Below are 16,996 nucleotides of genomic sequence, written 5' to 3'. Positions count from 1 at the left end.
GTCCCGGCTGACATCTCAGGTTTTTGAGAATGGCAAGTGTACTATTTTAGGGACCAGTCAGCTCGCCTATCGCCTAGGGAAGGAGAATTTTTATAGGGAGGGGGCGGGGGGCGGGGGGATCACAAGGTTTGCAGAGGGAAAAATGAACTGCAATTTAAAAGCCAGTGAGGAATATTGCAAAACCTTATGTGGGGATCTGGTAAATTTACCCACCCCCCGCCCACCCCCCCTCGGCAGTAATAATCACCCCTCTCTTGAGTGCCTGATATCCAATAAAAATGAAGACCTCCTGCTTGTCGCAATAAAGTCGGGCATTCTCCCCTCCGAGGTAACCAAACTGAGTTGATAACGAAAACTGGCCACCGTAAAGAGTTTAAATTTCGAGCTCGCCAGAGCGATTCAATCGCTCTGACGAAGGGCGACAACTCTAAATTAGATAAACATAAATTACCCTGTCATACCCTTCCACCGACGCAGCACCACGGTTTCTTTAGAAACTTACTTCCTTTATTACGACTAGAAACCGCTGGTTTTCCAAACGAACTATATTGAAAGGGTGGTTAACGTGGAGAAGCAGAAGCAGCTAATTGTCACAAACCTTTTTCCCGAAATGAAGAAGCCGCTCCTTGTTTTTCCGTGCTGAACAGAATGCGTTACACTTTATTTCAATCATTACTCTGATTAGGTAGAATCTATGAATTGAAGCTGGAATTGTTATTGTAAAGTATCTTTGGAGTATTTAAAGGCTGTTTTTTGATGTATAGATAAAAACAAGGTTACCTATCCCGGCAACCCCCGCGCTTATGGGTGGAATTCCACCCATCATTTCCGCTAGTCTCGTAGAATATTGCGTTACTTCCGATTCTTTCCAAATTTGGTGTGTATGACGTTGAAATGTTAAACAAATCATGTAGCGAGTTTGGAGGGCGACAGTTAAATGTGTACTACACAACACTTATTTGAGTGGTAAAATTTCACCGTCGAAGATGGCCTCATCGTCTAAGCGTGCTTTATCTCCGCTGAAATGGCTTTGGAAAAGATATTTGACGATGAAGACTCCGCTGATGTGATGGACAGTGGAGGAGAAAGTGATCTGGACCGGCAGGTGGAAAATGAGAGTGGGGATCGAGGTGAGAAGTCAATAATGGCCATTACGAAATGATCGCCATCGAACATGTTGTCTTGAAAGGCGAAGTTTTACGCCTCAGGTTGCCTTTTTGTGGTTGATTTCTCGCGTAGTTCTTGAAATTTGATTACAAATTTATTTTTGCGACTCTGAAAATCAATAATTTACGCTAAGAGTGTGTTTTTAGCGATGAGATGCAATGCGATTCAATCTAGATTTAGATATATGAAAATTCACATATTTGCACTGCGGTGGAAAGATGAAATTAGAAGATCCTCGCAGCTAATAACACTACTGAAACTAGTAGTTGTAAGTAGGACCTGAAAAAAATTTCAGGCCCGTACGGGATTTGAACCCATGACCTCTGCGATACCGGTGCAGCGCTCTACCAATTGAGCTAACAAGCCAACTGGGAGCTGGTAAATGAATTGGGTACAAATAAACAATACTTACAACTACTAGTTTCAGTAGTGTTATTAGCTGCGAGGATCTTCTAATTTCAGCGATTCAATCTATTTGCACAAGCGAAATTAGACGCGTAATTCGATCAGCTGCTATTTGTTGCCATGGAGAAATGCATTTTTCAGTTGCGTCGGTTGCTTGACTCGTCGGCGATTTTTAAATTAGTACAGTATCGCTTGTTCGTTTGGTTAATTTTGAGTATTTTATGGAATATAAATATGGTACATTTGATATTTTTTGCGAGGGAGAAGTTGGAGATGACGAGCGGCCGAAGGAGGCTAGCGCTTCCACCAAGGAACCCATGGCTCCTGGTGAGTGAAATATTTCCAACCTGCAAAATTTAGAACAGCAAGTATAATTTTCGAATGCGTATACCATAGAATAACCTGAATTTGTTTAGGATATTATTCTATAAATGTTGAGGACAATTGATTCACTGAAAATTATATTTTTGTTTGAATGTGTAGTTGCTGGCCCCTCTGCTCCTTCTGCTGCTGCCAGTCCAATTCCCCCTGTGAGTTCTGCCGCTCCTTTTGGTGAGTAAATGTTTTGAAAGAAATAAAATATACCTGTGGTATATTTTTGGTGTACCATATTTCCCATACATAGAACATTGTGCTGATGTTTATTCCAATGTTTTCAGATGTTGTGTTTCTCAGAAATACCAAAAAAAAATTGAAAATGAAAAAAATATCTAAAAAAAATAATTATCTTTTTTTACCTTGTTGCTTTATCTTTGTCAGTGGGAATAGTTATGATTTAGTCCTAGTTTTCTCGGAGAGGACTCTCATTAGTTAGTAGGGATGTTAAAAGGCAAATTCATTCACTCAGTAACACATCAGGGCCTACCCATCCTCCTGTTATAAAGTCGAATTTCCTCACAAATTTTTTTTTCTGTTAACTTTTTTGAATGACGTGGGTGCACATAAAAATTCATAAAAAAATTCATTATTCATTCTTTTTCTTTCAGATTTTAAGGAAATGTTGCTGACATGTTAATGAGTTACTTCTGTTATCAATAACCTTTACCTATGAGGAAAAGTGACTTTAACCTCAAGTTTTACACAATGTCTTACTTATTTTGTCTTTTAAATTTTATTTTTAGGAAAGTCCTGGGTTTCAATAATGAAATTTATTTATTTTCCTGGGAGGCTTATTTTATACACTTTAAAATGAGATATTGTAGGTGTTTTTCCTGTAAATATTTGTTGAGATATGAATTAAAAACTGAATGTGGACAATTTTTGCATCTTTTAACTGGTTTGATTCTTGGTTTGGTATTGAAAAATTGAATTTTCTGATATTTTTTATGATCTACACGACGGCTCAACTGGGAGATAGTAGCGTGATGTTCAGGAGATGCTTGTTATCAGATAGCATTTTGAGGTTGTTCTCCCGAATTCTCTTTTTCAAATTCCTTTTTCAACCCTCTCTCAGTCAAAACATTTTTTCAACCTTTTAAACTCACATATCAGTTTTAGTCAGAAGATTTATTAGGTTGTTAGTCACATGTCCTCAAAGCTGCAATTATGCCTACTCTTGGGGTATTATATCAACAGAAAATAGTTAGTGTAAACTAATTAAGTGCCATTATATCAGAGACTGGAAACTTGAAACATTAAATGGTTGGCACTTTATGTTTCACGTCAACTGAAGAAAAACAAAGCTCAGTAAGGATGGGAGTGCATGCAATAAATTGTATCAGAACAGACAGTGGAGCCATCAACAGATTCATGGGGTACTATGACAAAAAACACACATCTTTTAATTTCGTCGAAATTAACAAAGATACATTTTTCTTTAACCAAGAGGCTAATCAGTAAGCAATCAATTGTAATATAATCATTACTTGACATCAGTCATAAAAATTAATGACATGTTGCTAAATTACGAAGATTTATAGTCAAAAGCTAGCAATTCAAAGTCAAACTGAGAAAAAATAATAGGTTTTGATATAGAATATTCCTGTTATATTGCGACTAGTCTATCAGCATTTTCTATGAAAGCTACCTCTATAACTTTACAAATGTGTAATGTTTACGGTTTTCTTATCCACAGTGAAATGATGAAAGATCTAAACAGGGATACCATATAATACCAAGTTTACATATCCAACGTACATTTTACCAAAATTACTTCTACCAATTATTTAGTTGGTTAGCATTGCTATCATATAAAACACTCACACAATTTAAAATATCATGATGCAAATAAAGAAAAAAAAATTTATAAGACACAGTTTTGTCCCGAGCACCATTTCTATCGATTCCAACACACAACATTCCTAGAATGTTTTCGACATTACCAATCACTTGATGATATCAATCATTTGATGATATCAATCATTTGATGATATCAATCATTTGATGATATCAATCATTTGATGATATCAATCATTTGATGATATCAATCCTTACAAAAATGTGATATTTCGTTACATTGTTTAAAATTTCCGTCAAAAGCTAACATAGAAGAAATATACTACTACTGGATAAGTTAATATATGAGTCATTCTCTCAATTATCATTTACACATTTCAGTGAAATGTTGAAGATTCTAAATCGCGCTACCACGTATTACAAAGTTTACAAATCCTTTGTACATTTCACCAAAATTACCTATACCAATTATTTGGTTGGTAACGGCACTGTTCTAAATTACAGCTGTTAACAGCTATTCAAAGAATTTCAATGCTCTTTCCTTGACGAGGCTGTACAAAAGTGGCATAACACTGCTCAATAACACGACTCAGTTTCGGAAAAGTTCTATTTTCTGGAAAGAACAATGGAATTTTTGGTCTAGCCCACGTTAAACTTTGTCACGTAGATTATTTGAAAACTGGTACTGAAGGATAGCAAGAGATTCTGCTTACGTAATTTAATTAAAAAACCGTGACTCACTTCTCTGACAGTCCCTCGAATACAGACTCCTGTGGCTTCATAAGTTTGCGGATTATGTGCATTGAAGAACTGAAACTCAGAGTCAAAGTGAGGCCAAGTGCTACAGTACGAAGAGCAGTGAGTTTTAAGTTGTTCAGGGAGCCTTGAGAATTGAGGATGAAATAAAACACAGCTACTATGTCACTCTCAACATAAGCACAGATCATACACACACTGATGTAGAACACATACCTTGTGACAACTTTGTGCTTGTTGAGAATGATAATAAAAAGAAAATTGCAAACTGTGCACGTTACATTGTAAACCGTAAAATATAAAAACTTGTTAAACGTAAACATGTCAGAGAATAGTCTTTGGCTGAGAGAACAATACGGTACAACGAAGCACAGAACGAGCAAATACATGTTGGATGAAAACCAGTGACTTCGAATCAACTTTGAAACGTTTGTCAAAACGGTCCAAGCGTTCGCACAATTAAACCTACTGTACATGAAAAAACAAAATATTTGAATTGATGGCCACCATAAAGGGAGAACATCTGAGTACCTTTCGTATTTTTCGTATTTCGTATTCTTTCGTATTCGTATTTTTTGTTCATCAAATCGGAAAAAAGATAATCCCCCTCTTGATATACCTACAGGGAGTGCCACCAGAGTGAGAAGCACGTAACCAAGACCAACTGCGAGGTAACGGATGCTTCTTCCAAATAGCGTTGTCACACAAACTATAATTCTGCCCATGTGGTCAAATGTTGTTATATCAGTGTCTGTGTATATTGTATTGATTAGAGGTTGTAACTCACTTTCAATTTCCTCGCCGGTGATATCTTGTATGTTATGTTCCTGATCCTCCTCAACTCTTGGGACTAGCCGCGCATTTTCCTCGTTTCCTGCTGCAGATTCTTCATCGATTTGATGTGATATCGTCATATAACAGAGTTTCTTCTTTCGTATGAGCCATACGAGCGTAATAATTGGACCCAAAAGAAACCAGTAGTAAAGTCTTTTTAGGTATTCTGCCATCTTGCTGAGCTCATCAGACCCTTGTTGAGTTTCTATGATATTTACAAATGTTTTGTCTGTAGCTTTAAGAAAATCATAGTCATAATTATATTCGAAACTGGTGCAATTGATACAGTTGCCAACAAACACAATGGGAATCAATATCTCCTCTTGCGTATGAGGTTTTGATACATTTCCATCTGGTCCACAATGTCCGTCGCCAAAATATGTCACCACAGAGTATCCAGCGTTCTGTGCATTAAGTGCTAGATCTCCACACGAAAATGTCGCTGTATCATCCTTAAGCGTGACAATAGCGATTTTGTCGACATGTATTCTTGACTTGCTTACATCAACTAGAGGTTGACGTACATTGGTCAGTTTGGAAACCACTGCTAAGCCACTCAAACGAAGATCTTGGTCCGCATCAGCTTTCGATGCTTGCAGAAACTGTTCCAGCGAAGGACGATAATCATGTCCATTTTCAAACCACGGCGGAGAGAGATCGCAAACCACTTCCGGAACGCTTGCGAACGACAAAGTTGTTTCGCCAAGGAAGAAAAAATCGCAGGAAACGGGAGGCTGAGGTCGAAGAAAGAACAAGACATAAGCTGAGACAAGGTTCAGCAGGATGAAGAAAAAAGAGCCGCCAATAATCAAGAATTTTGCAGACATGTTGGCTATCAACGCAAAAGCGATCTTAGTCAAAACCTGCCCTTGTAGAGGAATGCACAGCGTAGGACCATAATTGTACCGCTGACCGAAAATAATAAGGCACAACAGACAAGTTCTTGAACATTTATCAACATCTCAAGTATAGCTTTTTCATTACTGGGATACCTGTGGTAGCCCAGTCATAAAATGCCTTTGTTTTTTTGTCGTCTTTTTTTTTTTTTTTTTTTCCTCCGCCAAAAAATGGAAAAATTGCGCTATAGTACCCAGAGGTCATTGGGCCCTCAACACCATGACAAGTAACTGTGATCCAATGAGGTGTTCACATGCTGATCACGCGTGTTATCCCTCAACACCATGACAACTGTGATCCAATGAGGTGTTCACATGTTGATCACGCGTGTTATCTTGATGATGATTGACGTTGTCATGCACAGACAGAGCCGGGTCACATGACGAACACGAGATCTTGCTTATAAATTTCAACGTGTTTGGATTGCGATCTCCTGGAGCATTATGGCGCAAACGCGCAAAATACTTACAGATGCATATACAAGTCGTATTAATCGCGGCTAATCCACACTGAAAGATGTTATTGAGCGGTAATTTTGGAACGAATTGACTCGCGAACGCTTGAAAGCCATGAAAGCCTTGAATACCTTGTATGCTAAGTATGCCAATGTCTTAGTTGAAAAACGTTCACTTGTTGTCAAAAGCAAAATCTGAAATCTGAAACCAAACTGCATATACTCTATGCAATCTATTGAACAACGTTATTACCGTAAGAGTGTAGAAAATAACTATAATGGATGCAAACTGCTTGTGAAGAAAGACGACATGTTGGATTCACTTGATGGCAAGGAACGTAGCTACGATAACAGTACGAATGGTATTAATTTCACGATCAGAAAGGTGAATCTTATGTTTGTTTTCATTGTAGTTGTATGGATATTCTTTTTTAATAAATACGTGATCCAAAACCCCGTGTTTTTTTTTGTATAATGTTGTTATATTAAATATTGTTTACGCAATTGTCTTGTCACCAGCAGCCCAAGCTCACGTCTCGAAAAAAAGCCAACGATCAATTCATGAATGCGTCACGCGTTGTGTGACTCGGTGTTAAGTTACGAGAGGAACTGTACGTTATAAGGAATAGTACAGGGAACGAAGTATGGTCGATTTACAACGATACATATTTCGAAATATGAACATTTTTCTCGTAAAACCAGTAAAACTTACTCATACCCTGTGTATCCGTTGTATTTTCTGGCGATTTCTGCCGTTTTAAGCTTGCTTTACCATCACTGTTGTTCACATCATCTACTTTTATTACGTTGATAAAATCTGTACAGACATCACACCAACCAACTCGCGCGCAAAGTAAGAAGACTATATTGAAGGCTTGAAATAATATTGCGATCGATTTTCATCAAGAAATGGGCCAGGAATATTCCACAATAGTGCAAATAATCGTGAAGGCGGATTGCAGAAAAGCGATTGCGTGACGCTCGGTAAGCTGTAAGATGACATGTTATTATATACCAGACGTAAAAACTCTTCAGATTCTTAGTCTGCATTTTGTACCCACTCTGCAGTCTATATTTTGTATCCGGTCTGCAGTCTGCTGTCTGCATTTTGTACTAACAGGTATCCGTGGCACCAATACAGTTTATTTTTGGTTACATTTATTCGCAAAACACACATAATCTACCACAAAATACCTGTGAGCGAGGTAATTCGACATTTTCGTTCTTTCCCACATTAATATTCTTCTCTCCTTTTGTAAGAATGTAGACATCTCTCACAATGTTTCAAGTATTCCACCCACCCTACAAAAAAGGAACTCTTGCACGCATAGCATGCCTATGTTTTGAAATAGGTGTATGCCCTTGGCCAGACTTGAGCGCACTATTTCAGTTTACTAGTCCGACACCCGTAGTATCACTACACTTGATTCCAAGGATCCAGTACCATCCAGGTATCCCAGTTACCCTGCTCACAGGGTCTAGTTTTTGTTTTTTTCCTCCGCCACAAAATGGAAAAATTGCGCAATTGTACCCAGAGGTCATTGGGCCCTCAACACCATGACAACTAACTGTGATCCAATGAGGTGTTCACATGCTGATCACGCGTGCTATCTTGATGATGATTGACGTTGTCATGCACTGACAGGGCCGGGTCACATGACGAACACGAGATTTTTGCCCATAAAACTATTTTGTCAGTCGTTTTGTATTTCAACGTAATTGGATTACGATCATCTGGAGCATTATGGGGCAAACGCTCAAAATACTCATAGACGCATACACAAGTCGTATTGTTCGCGGCCAATCCACAGAAAAAGATGTTATTGAGCGGTAATTTTGGATCGGACAGAATCGCGAACGCTTGAAAGCCATGAAAGCATTGAATGCCTTGTATGTCTTGTATGCCAAGTATGCCAATGTCTTAGTTAACAACGTAAACTCGTTGTAAAAAGCAAAATCTGAAATCTGAAACCAAACTGCATATACTCTATGCAATCTATTGAACAACACTACTACCGTGAGACTGAAGAACAAAATTCAAATGGATGCAAACTGCTAGTGAAGAAAGACGCCATGTTGGATTCACTTGATGCCAGGGAACGTAGGTCGTCACTAGTTTCCATCCGTGAAACTGACGTGACGTCATATGATCTCCGACGGGAATCTTCGGTTCAGTGGTTCGGGTTTCAGGTTTCCTTTAGAAAAAACAAATATGGCGGATGTTTCTCTCTTAACCTTTTGCAGATCTTTATGTTTTGCCTTGTACATCAAATAAAACTCTGACTTACTTTTAATAAAGCTGAGAGCAACTGTTTATATTTTAGTGCGTATACCAGTGTGTATCACCGAATGGTGAGTCAACGTCAGTTTGAAAGATGGCATATTCGATCGTAATCTTCCATCCGTGAAAGTGACGTGACATGCTGGGTGATCGTACTCGGCGATGAACGACAATTTGCCGAACATTGCCCTCGGATTTCCGAGCATTTCTTTCCCGCTGAGCTTCGTTCTTTGGCGGGCATTTTCGAATATGTAAATGCAGATTTTCTATTAAGATTCCGCGACCGCTAAATCTGGAAGTTTAGTAAGAACTGTTATAGCCTAGCTGACCCTTTTAGAAATGGCTACACCAGTAAATGTCGAAGAACGCCACACAGATGATCTTGTACAATTAAACAGTACTTTGAGTACTACTGCTCATGCGGTATGTTCGTGGGAGCCGAAGTTTAAAGGATCTACAAGCAAGTATGTTGGTTATGTCGAGTCAGTTGAAGCAGCCATGGCTGTGATAAAGCAATATGAGATAGAAACCACGACAAAGTTTTCCTGTTTTAAATCTGACAAGATGTTTGGGGCTGGAGGTGAGTCTATTATGCATGCAAACATGGGAAAAATATACATTTAGATTGGGGGACATAGGCGAACGAACAGGAGGGGGGGGGAGGCGGCAGCCCCCAGTCGTAATTTTTTTTCGGACAAAATTACCATGCGAAGAGAGTCTCTTCGATCTTCTTACCCGACTGATCTAGGAAGATCGACTCTGCTCGCTGGGTAGGACAAAATGCCCATGATTCCAGCAAAAGCACATGGAGAAAACAAACAAAAAATCCCATTAATTAATAAAATGGGTTTCAAGAATTCAAATTTGGATTCTGGAATTGTGACACTAGTTTCGTGAGACACGATAATTTTAAACAGTTAGTTTTTTTTTAAATTTAGGTCAAGGTCACCACCTTCCCAAGTCCGAAAGGTGCGCCCATACGCCTATGGGTGTGTGTGTGTGTGTAGGGGGGGGGGGGGGGAGGTTACTCCCATAGTGGACTATGAATGTTGAGAGGCTGTGCATGAAAGGGTTACCTTTTTCAGGTCAAAAGTAGTAGATGAAAAGATAAGGGTTTGGACCACTGGACAGATCCCCCCCTATATAAAAAATTATTGAGTAGAACCCCCCCTCCCTCTCACTGGGATGTCCAGTAATATCTGTCTAAAAATTACAACTAAGGTTAGCTGATGTTTGTATTTTCATATAGGCTTATTGACTTTATTAAGAACGAATTTCACCTGATCTGAAAAAAAATGTGTGGGTTCTTGCTGGATTCAACTGTAGCTTACGTGCTTGGGTTAAGCAGGTGAGGGCTATGGATGAATATTAGATAAAGGTGAAGCAGGTAAAAAAAAGAAACAAATTGTGTCATTTAATCTTTGAAATAAAGAACAGAAATGCTTGATAAAATGACCAGTGCATTAAATAAAATACAAACAAAAATTCCTTCTTTGGATGTTGTCACAGATCCCTTTGCCAAGCCAAGAAAAGTTTATTTTAAAGATGACAAAATCCCATTTGATGGAGTGCCCTTCAGTATCATTGGCTCAAAGGTGTTTGACTACCAACATGGTCCAGACAGAAAAAAGGCATTCAAAGCAAGACAAGCCAATGAGAAGGTATGTTTTTGACAAATTAAAATTCCAAAAAAAATCTATTTCTTCCCCATCTAAGTAACCTTTTGTTTTTGTTTGTTTCTTTTCTTACATTATAATTATTATTTCTTCTTAACTACAGGCTGGCGATCACTCCTTCAAAAAGAAGAGATTTTTACCTCAAGACACCATGAAATTCGGGTGCACTGCAAGTATTCGTCTATCAGAAGTTATTACATATCCAAGTTACGAGGTACTTCAGTCTGTAAACAATGAGATGATGACGATGATGAAGATGATGATGATGATGATGATGATTATTATTATTACTATAACTATTGCTGTGTGCTATTGATAGCGATGTTTTCAACATATTTTTAAGTATAGTAACCTCAATACTCATAATTTATTATTAGTCTGTACTAAATTACAAGTAAAAGTTTTGTTAACAATAACTCTTTACAAGTAGATCAGGGATGACACAGAGAGACTTCGACGGGACATGTCCAAAAAGCTAAAGACTGATACCAACAGTGGACAAAAACCTCCATATGAACGTAGAATCTATATCTACCTACCAAAGGAGGATGAACACAAAGACCATATCACTGGCGAGGTTTGTTAAGCACCCGTCCGATGAATGGTCTTACAAGTAAACCTAAGATCATTTTTATAAATTTTTCTGTACTGATAAACAAAAATCTATGCGGCAACATTATGTCCGCTGCCTGGAGAATGGAGTAATGGTGCCATTTCCGAAAACAACAAGGAGAGTTCCTTTTCATATTAGCTGCAACAAATCATCTGTTGCTATCTACTGTCTATGTAGAATGCCATATGATAAAGAGGAATATGTTCAGTGCAGCTACAGATGCAGAGCATGGTATCATACTTCTTGTGTCAACATACCAGAGTGGGCTATTAACAGCGGTAGAAAGTGGAAGTGTGGCAAATGCAGAGAAGCTACAAAATATTAAAGGAACTGAGTGACCAACATGTGTCTAGCAAAAAATCTGCAAGTCTTGACATCAGATATTTTAAGTTTGTCACTTGAAACCATTCCTCTCATTTGCAATTTCATCGCAGAACTTTTTTGTGAAGGTCATTGTCATAACTGTGTTACAGAAAATTTTCATATTTCCCTCACACCCAACAGAAGGGGCTTTTTTAGGTTAAAGTCCCTTTTAAGAAATCTCAGTTTAGCGCCATAGTTTCCCAAAAAAATATTGGTTAAACAGTCAGTGGCTGCAACTTATAGTGATCTTCTAGAGATGGGTATCTATTTTTGGAACCACACAATTTTGAAGTAATCCAAAAATGGTTTAAAATATTGTGATACAATTTTTTTTTAAAAAAAGGATACCAAACTGCAGTTTAAATAATTGTGCGAGTAATCTATTTACAAGTGTTCCAACTGAAATTTGTTTAAAAAAGTCAACAGACAAAATAATTTGAAAAAAAAACAGTTGTTGTAGAAAATTTTTAAAGTTATTTTTAACTTTAAATTTCACCACATCTGTTATGCTTGCCACCACATGTGTTATGCAAAAAAATAAGTTTGGTAAAGCATTTGCTTTAAATTTATACTTGTTGAGTATTATGCTGTTTTGAGGGCTAATCATTGTTACCAACTTGCATGGTGGCAAATAGTTTAGTTGTTTTTCAACTGTATGACTTAAATGATATTGTATGGTTAATATCTACTGTTTCAGTTTTTACATTTTAATAAGCTTACTTGAAGCTTAGTTCTATAAATTTGTGTCAACATAAAAAAGTGTACCTAACAATATTAGTTTGGTCTGTATTTACATGTACCGTAACTAGTAAGCTCATGTTTCCATTAACAGGCTATGACCTTATTTGCATTTTAGGAAAAAAAAAAGTTTAATCTTGCATTCTCTAAAAAAGAAAATTCAGTAAAGATATTTTTATGGTAAATTTATAAAAACAAGGATGGTAATTTCTTATAGCATGCCTACCAGCACTTCAGGCAGACAGACCTTAGTACATTTACCGCTATTTCTCGACCAAACTTTCACCTTCATCTAGTCTTATGTCATTTTGATGGATGGCCCATCTCTCCATCGACCAAAACGACGTTTCTTCAGAAATGTGAATAACATTACAAGAGCATTTCCTTGCAAATTCCTAAATGAACAAAATAATACGAAGATTGTTCTTTACAATTGTTATTATGATTAAAGATTATATACTCACCATTCACCGTTCACACCATCTCCTCAATCTCCGTACTCATGGTAATCGCCTCAAGCTTTAGTGTCCGCCATATTTGTTTTTACGAATGGAACCCGATCACTGTACCGAAGATTCTCGCCGGAGATCATATGACGTCACGTCAGTTTCACAGATGGAAACTAGTGACGACCGGGAACGTAGCTACGATAACAGTGCGAATGGTATTAATTTCACGATCACAAAGGTGAATCTTATGTTTGTTTTCATTGTAGTTGTATGGATATTATTTTTTAATAAATACATGATCCAAAATCCCGTGTTTTTTATGTATAATGTTGTTATGTCAAGTATTGTTTACGCAATTGTCTTGTCACAGGTGACCCAAGGTCACGTTTCGAGAAAGAGCCAACGATTAATTCACGAACGCGTCACGCGTTGTGTGACTCAGAGTAAGTTATTCTAGGAACCGTTGAAAATTTGAACACGTTATAAGGAATAGTATAGGGAACGAAATATGGTCGATTTACAACGATAAATATTTCGAAATATGAAGATTTTTCTCGAAAAATCAATAAAACTCACTCATACCCTGCGTATCCGTTGTAGTTTCTGGCGATTGTTGCCGTTTTAAGCTTGCTTTACCATCACTATTATTCACGTCATCTACTTTTATTACATTGGTAAAATCTGTACAGACATCACACCGACCAACTATGTTGAAGGCTTGAAATTATATTACGATCGATTTTCATCAAGAAATGGGCCAGGAATTTTCCACAATAGTGCAAATAATCGTGAAGGCTGATCGCGGAAAAGCGATTGCGTGACGCTCGGTAAGCTGTAAGATGACATGTTATTATATACCAGACGTAAAAACTCTTCCGATTCTCAGTCTGCATTTTTTACCCACTCTGCAGTCTATATTTTGTATCCGGTCTGCAGTCTGCTGTCTACATTTTGTACTAACAGGTATCCGTGGCACCAATACAGTTTATTTTTGGTTACATTTATTCTCACAACACACATAATCTACCACAAAATACCTGTGTGTGAGGTAATTCGACATTTTCATTCTTTCCCGTGTTAATAATCTTCTTTCCTTTTGTAAGAATGTAGACCACTTACAATGATTCAAGTAATCCACCCACCCTAGAAAAAATAACTCTTGCATGCATAGCATGCCTATGTTTGGAGACAGGTGTATGCCCTTGGCCAGACTTGAGCTCACTATTTCAGTATACTAGTCCGACACGCGTAGTATCACTACACTTGATTCCACGGATCCATTACCATCCAGGTATCCCAGTTACCCTGCTCACAGGGTCTAGTTTAGTATCAAATTTTCAACTCCTATTTTATCAAGTTTTCTTTGTCCAAAAAAGTATTGTTCTACTGTGGATATCGCTTCCACTGTAATCAGTGCCTCAAATACTCTGTACAAAAACAATACGTTAGCTGCTGTATTCTACACTCAGAGTCGGAGTGAGGCTTATTAAGTGCTGCCTAAAACAATGTAAAACACATACCCTGCGACAAAATTATGCATGTGGATGATAATAGTACCGAGGAAATGACGTGCACGAAATCATAAGCAAGATTACAACTTAACAACCATTAATTAGAGTCTATTGACCCTTTACACCCTAACATCAGTATCCATACTCTCCATACTCTTCTCTTTACATTCCCTTTGGTATTGATAAGGAGAATTCATCTAACAATCAAAACGTCTTAGGTTGGCAATCATTTCCTTTATCCTCATGATCTTTATTAATCACTCAGCAGTATCACCGTAAGGAGGAATCAAAGATGATCCCTCTTGAGGTTTGGAGAGTTAACAACCTAAGAGACACGGTTTTCATTGAAACAATTAGTTTTTAAAGTGTTTAGTCTTGATTTCCTTGCCTTATCTTTTCCTGCTTGAAGTTTGGTGATGTTACCTGAACTGTGGGATTCATTCAAAACTTCAAGCATCAAATTCCGGGAGTGGAAATGGTACAGGAGAAGGAAACCACTAATTAGTGTATTTTAACTGGAAGTTTTAGGTAACAAGGCATTTTAAGGGTGAAACAAATTTTAATCAAAAGATGTTTTTAATTGTAAATGTGTTAACTTTGTGTTGTGACAGGTTTTGTCTGCTGTCTGCACATTAATTTGTTCATTGCAGTTTATGTAATTGCTAATACTTATGTTTAATCCTTTGACACCTAAGAGTGATTAGCATCTAATTTCTCCTTACAGTATCAGCTTCAATAAATAAAGATGATGAAAATAACGAAAATGATCACCAATTCAAGAAGCTTATGATTGCCATTTAAATTCTCCTTGTCATCACCATAGGAAATATACAGAGAACAGTGTGGAAAATATGAACACCAATGTACAGATGTAAAAGGTTAAAAGATGGCAAGTGCATCATTAGGAAACAGGAAAACAATAAAAGTGAAAAAGGAGTATTTTACACAAGTATTTCTAACAAATGAAAAATTCAAAAATCAATAATTTCAGTTTTTCCCTATTTATTCTCTAATATTATTTGTATTAAAATCTTGGAGAGGGATATCATATGTTAAATTAAATTCCCTCACATTGTGATATTTCTACATTAACCATTTAACTCCCAGAAGTGCTTCACATGTAACTTCTCCCCATAATATCAATATATTAAGTTGTTATCTTGATCTAACACCAAATTCTGGTAACCAATTTACAAGGAAATGTGTAGCAGCCAGAGGGGAAAATTAACAATCAGATCTTAAGAGTTAAAGGGTTAAGTTTACTCTTAGCTACGCAAAGCACTTTAGTTTAAAAGTAAAAACCAAATATAAATACAGTGCAGTACTTTTTAAAGTTTTAAGTCAATGTAAATAAGTTTCATGGATTAATATAGACAGTTTTAAGATTTGCATACAAAGAAGGTAAGAGGTAAAGTTATATTATGTGAACACTTGGATTGCATTAACCCTTTCACTCCCAATATCAAAATATCACCTCTTCACTGTTCAAGGTTAAGTTGGAATATCAGGTCTTAATTATCTGAATGTGAAACTAGAAAAGTTTCTCTGTAACTAAGGGGTGTTAAAGTTATTAGACTAGAAAGTTTCCTTTTATTAACAACTACTTTGTGAAAGGAAGACGATTTAGGCTATCAAAACGAGTTATCACAGTACTATGTATTCTCATAACTTGTGCAGAAACAGGGGAAAGAGAGGATTCTGATCATTACCTATCAGTTGTATTATGGATGGTATAGAAGATCAGGAATGAATATTTTGTAGGATACAAAATACAACAATTGAAATTGATTTCCTGTTTTATTTTTCAGAATTCAGCTCTATAGTTGAGAGAGGTTAAATGGATCTCAAAGGGTGCACCTGGTTTGTCTGTGTCAGATGCATAACATTGTAACTTTAGTCTTAGACCTTAAATGGTGCCAATAAAGAAACAACAGACAATACATGAGACTCCCACAAGTAAGCTTCCATATGACCAGGATTTTTTTCCTACTCTGCAGTACTGTAATAGAGTGCTTGTTATCCCGGCTGACATCCCCAGATTTTTAGGAATAGTAAGTGTACTCCTAAGGGACCCATTAACCCCCACTCCCACCCCTCTATTGCCTGGGGGAGGAGAGGAGTATAACTGGGGGGAATCACAATGTTTGCAAAGGGAACGGAAAGGGAATCAGTGGTCGCAAACACAGTATTAAGGGGACTAAAGAAAATAAACTGCCATTTAACAGCCAGTGAGGAATATCAACAAATCCTTATGGGGGGATCTGGTAAATTTAACCCCCATCCCATCCGGCGGTAATAATCACCGGTCCCTTTATCAATGCTGTAATGTTGTGCTGATATTCATGGCTCTTGCTGTCCTCGCAAGATCAAAAGCATCATCCAAGGAGTTTTTTGCCAGCGCCATAGAGTGCATTTCCTCGGGAAGTTGGTCAATCTGTGTTCTAAAAAAAAATCTGCCAATGTAAGCAAATTGTAAGCATACGAGCAGTTTTTCCGTATTAATAATGTTACAATCAACGCTAATCGAAATGTCCTAAACTCGAACGCGGGGCGTGCATGGAGATAAATCAAAACAACATATATATCTAAAGCGAAACAAAACTACCTTCGATTAGACGCCTTTCGGTTTATAAATACAAGAATAAATAAGATGACATACCTCTTTCCCTGTTCTATT

The 16,996-nt window shown here is 37.3% G+C and overlaps 2 protein-coding genes and 1 long non-coding RNA gene across 10 annotated transcripts; 2 read left to right on the top strand and 1 right to left on the bottom strand.

Annotated features, from left to right (window-relative positions):
- The first annotated feature begins 139 nt into the window (after nucleotides 1-139).
- LOC149036813 (uncharacterized) lies at nucleotides 140-2,829 on the top strand. Of its 8 annotated transcripts, none has more exons than XM_089188953.1 (4): nucleotides 140-1,130; nucleotides 1,833-1,899; nucleotides 2,056-2,124; nucleotides 2,694-2,829. In XM_089188953.1, exons 1-4 carry the CDS (start codon nucleotides 1,113-1,115, stop codon nucleotides 2,762-2,764), a joined length of 225 nt encoding a protein of 74 aa, XP_089045079.1. In that variant the 5' UTR covers nucleotides 140-1,112; the 3' UTR covers nucleotides 2,765-2,829. The 8 variants fall into 8 exon arrangements, with proteins under 8 accessions (XP_089045079.1, XP_089045075.1, XP_089045074.1 ...); XM_089188949.1 differs by having other exon boundaries at nucleotides 146-1,130; nucleotides 1,840-1,899; XM_089188948.1 differs by having other exon boundaries at nucleotides 149-1,130; nucleotides 1,837-1,899.
- A 498-nt stretch (nucleotides 2,830-3,327) lies between these two features.
- On the bottom strand, nucleotides 3,328-16,823 carry LOC149036811 (uncharacterized). Its single transcript, XM_089188947.1, has 2 exons — nucleotides 16,636-16,823; nucleotides 3,328-6,040 (listed from the first exon to the last, which is right to left on the bottom strand). The coding sequence occupies exons 1-2, from the start codon at nucleotides 16,730-16,732 to the stop codon at nucleotides 4,485-4,487; spliced, it is 1,653 nt and encodes a 550-aa protein (XP_089045073.1). The 5' UTR covers nucleotides 16,733-16,823; the 3' UTR covers nucleotides 3,328-4,484.
- LOC149036812 (uncharacterized) lies at nucleotides 6,342-7,141 on the top strand. The gene is made up of 2 exons (XR_016181511.1): nucleotides 6,342-6,479; nucleotides 6,541-7,141. It is a non-coding gene; the product is annotated as an uncharacterized LOC149036812 (long non-coding RNA).
- Nucleotides 16,824-16,996: the final 173 nt, after the last annotated feature.

Source organism: Pocillopora damicornis, chromosome 12 (assembly GCF_964200805.1).
Source record: "Pocillopora damicornis chromosome 12, jaPocDami1.2, whole genome shotgun sequence".
In the NCBI taxonomy this organism is placed as follows: Eukaryota; Metazoa; Cnidaria; class Anthozoa; order Scleractinia; family Pocilloporidae; genus Pocillopora; species Pocillopora damicornis.
This window is presented reverse-complemented; position numbering and strand designations above follow the sequence as displayed.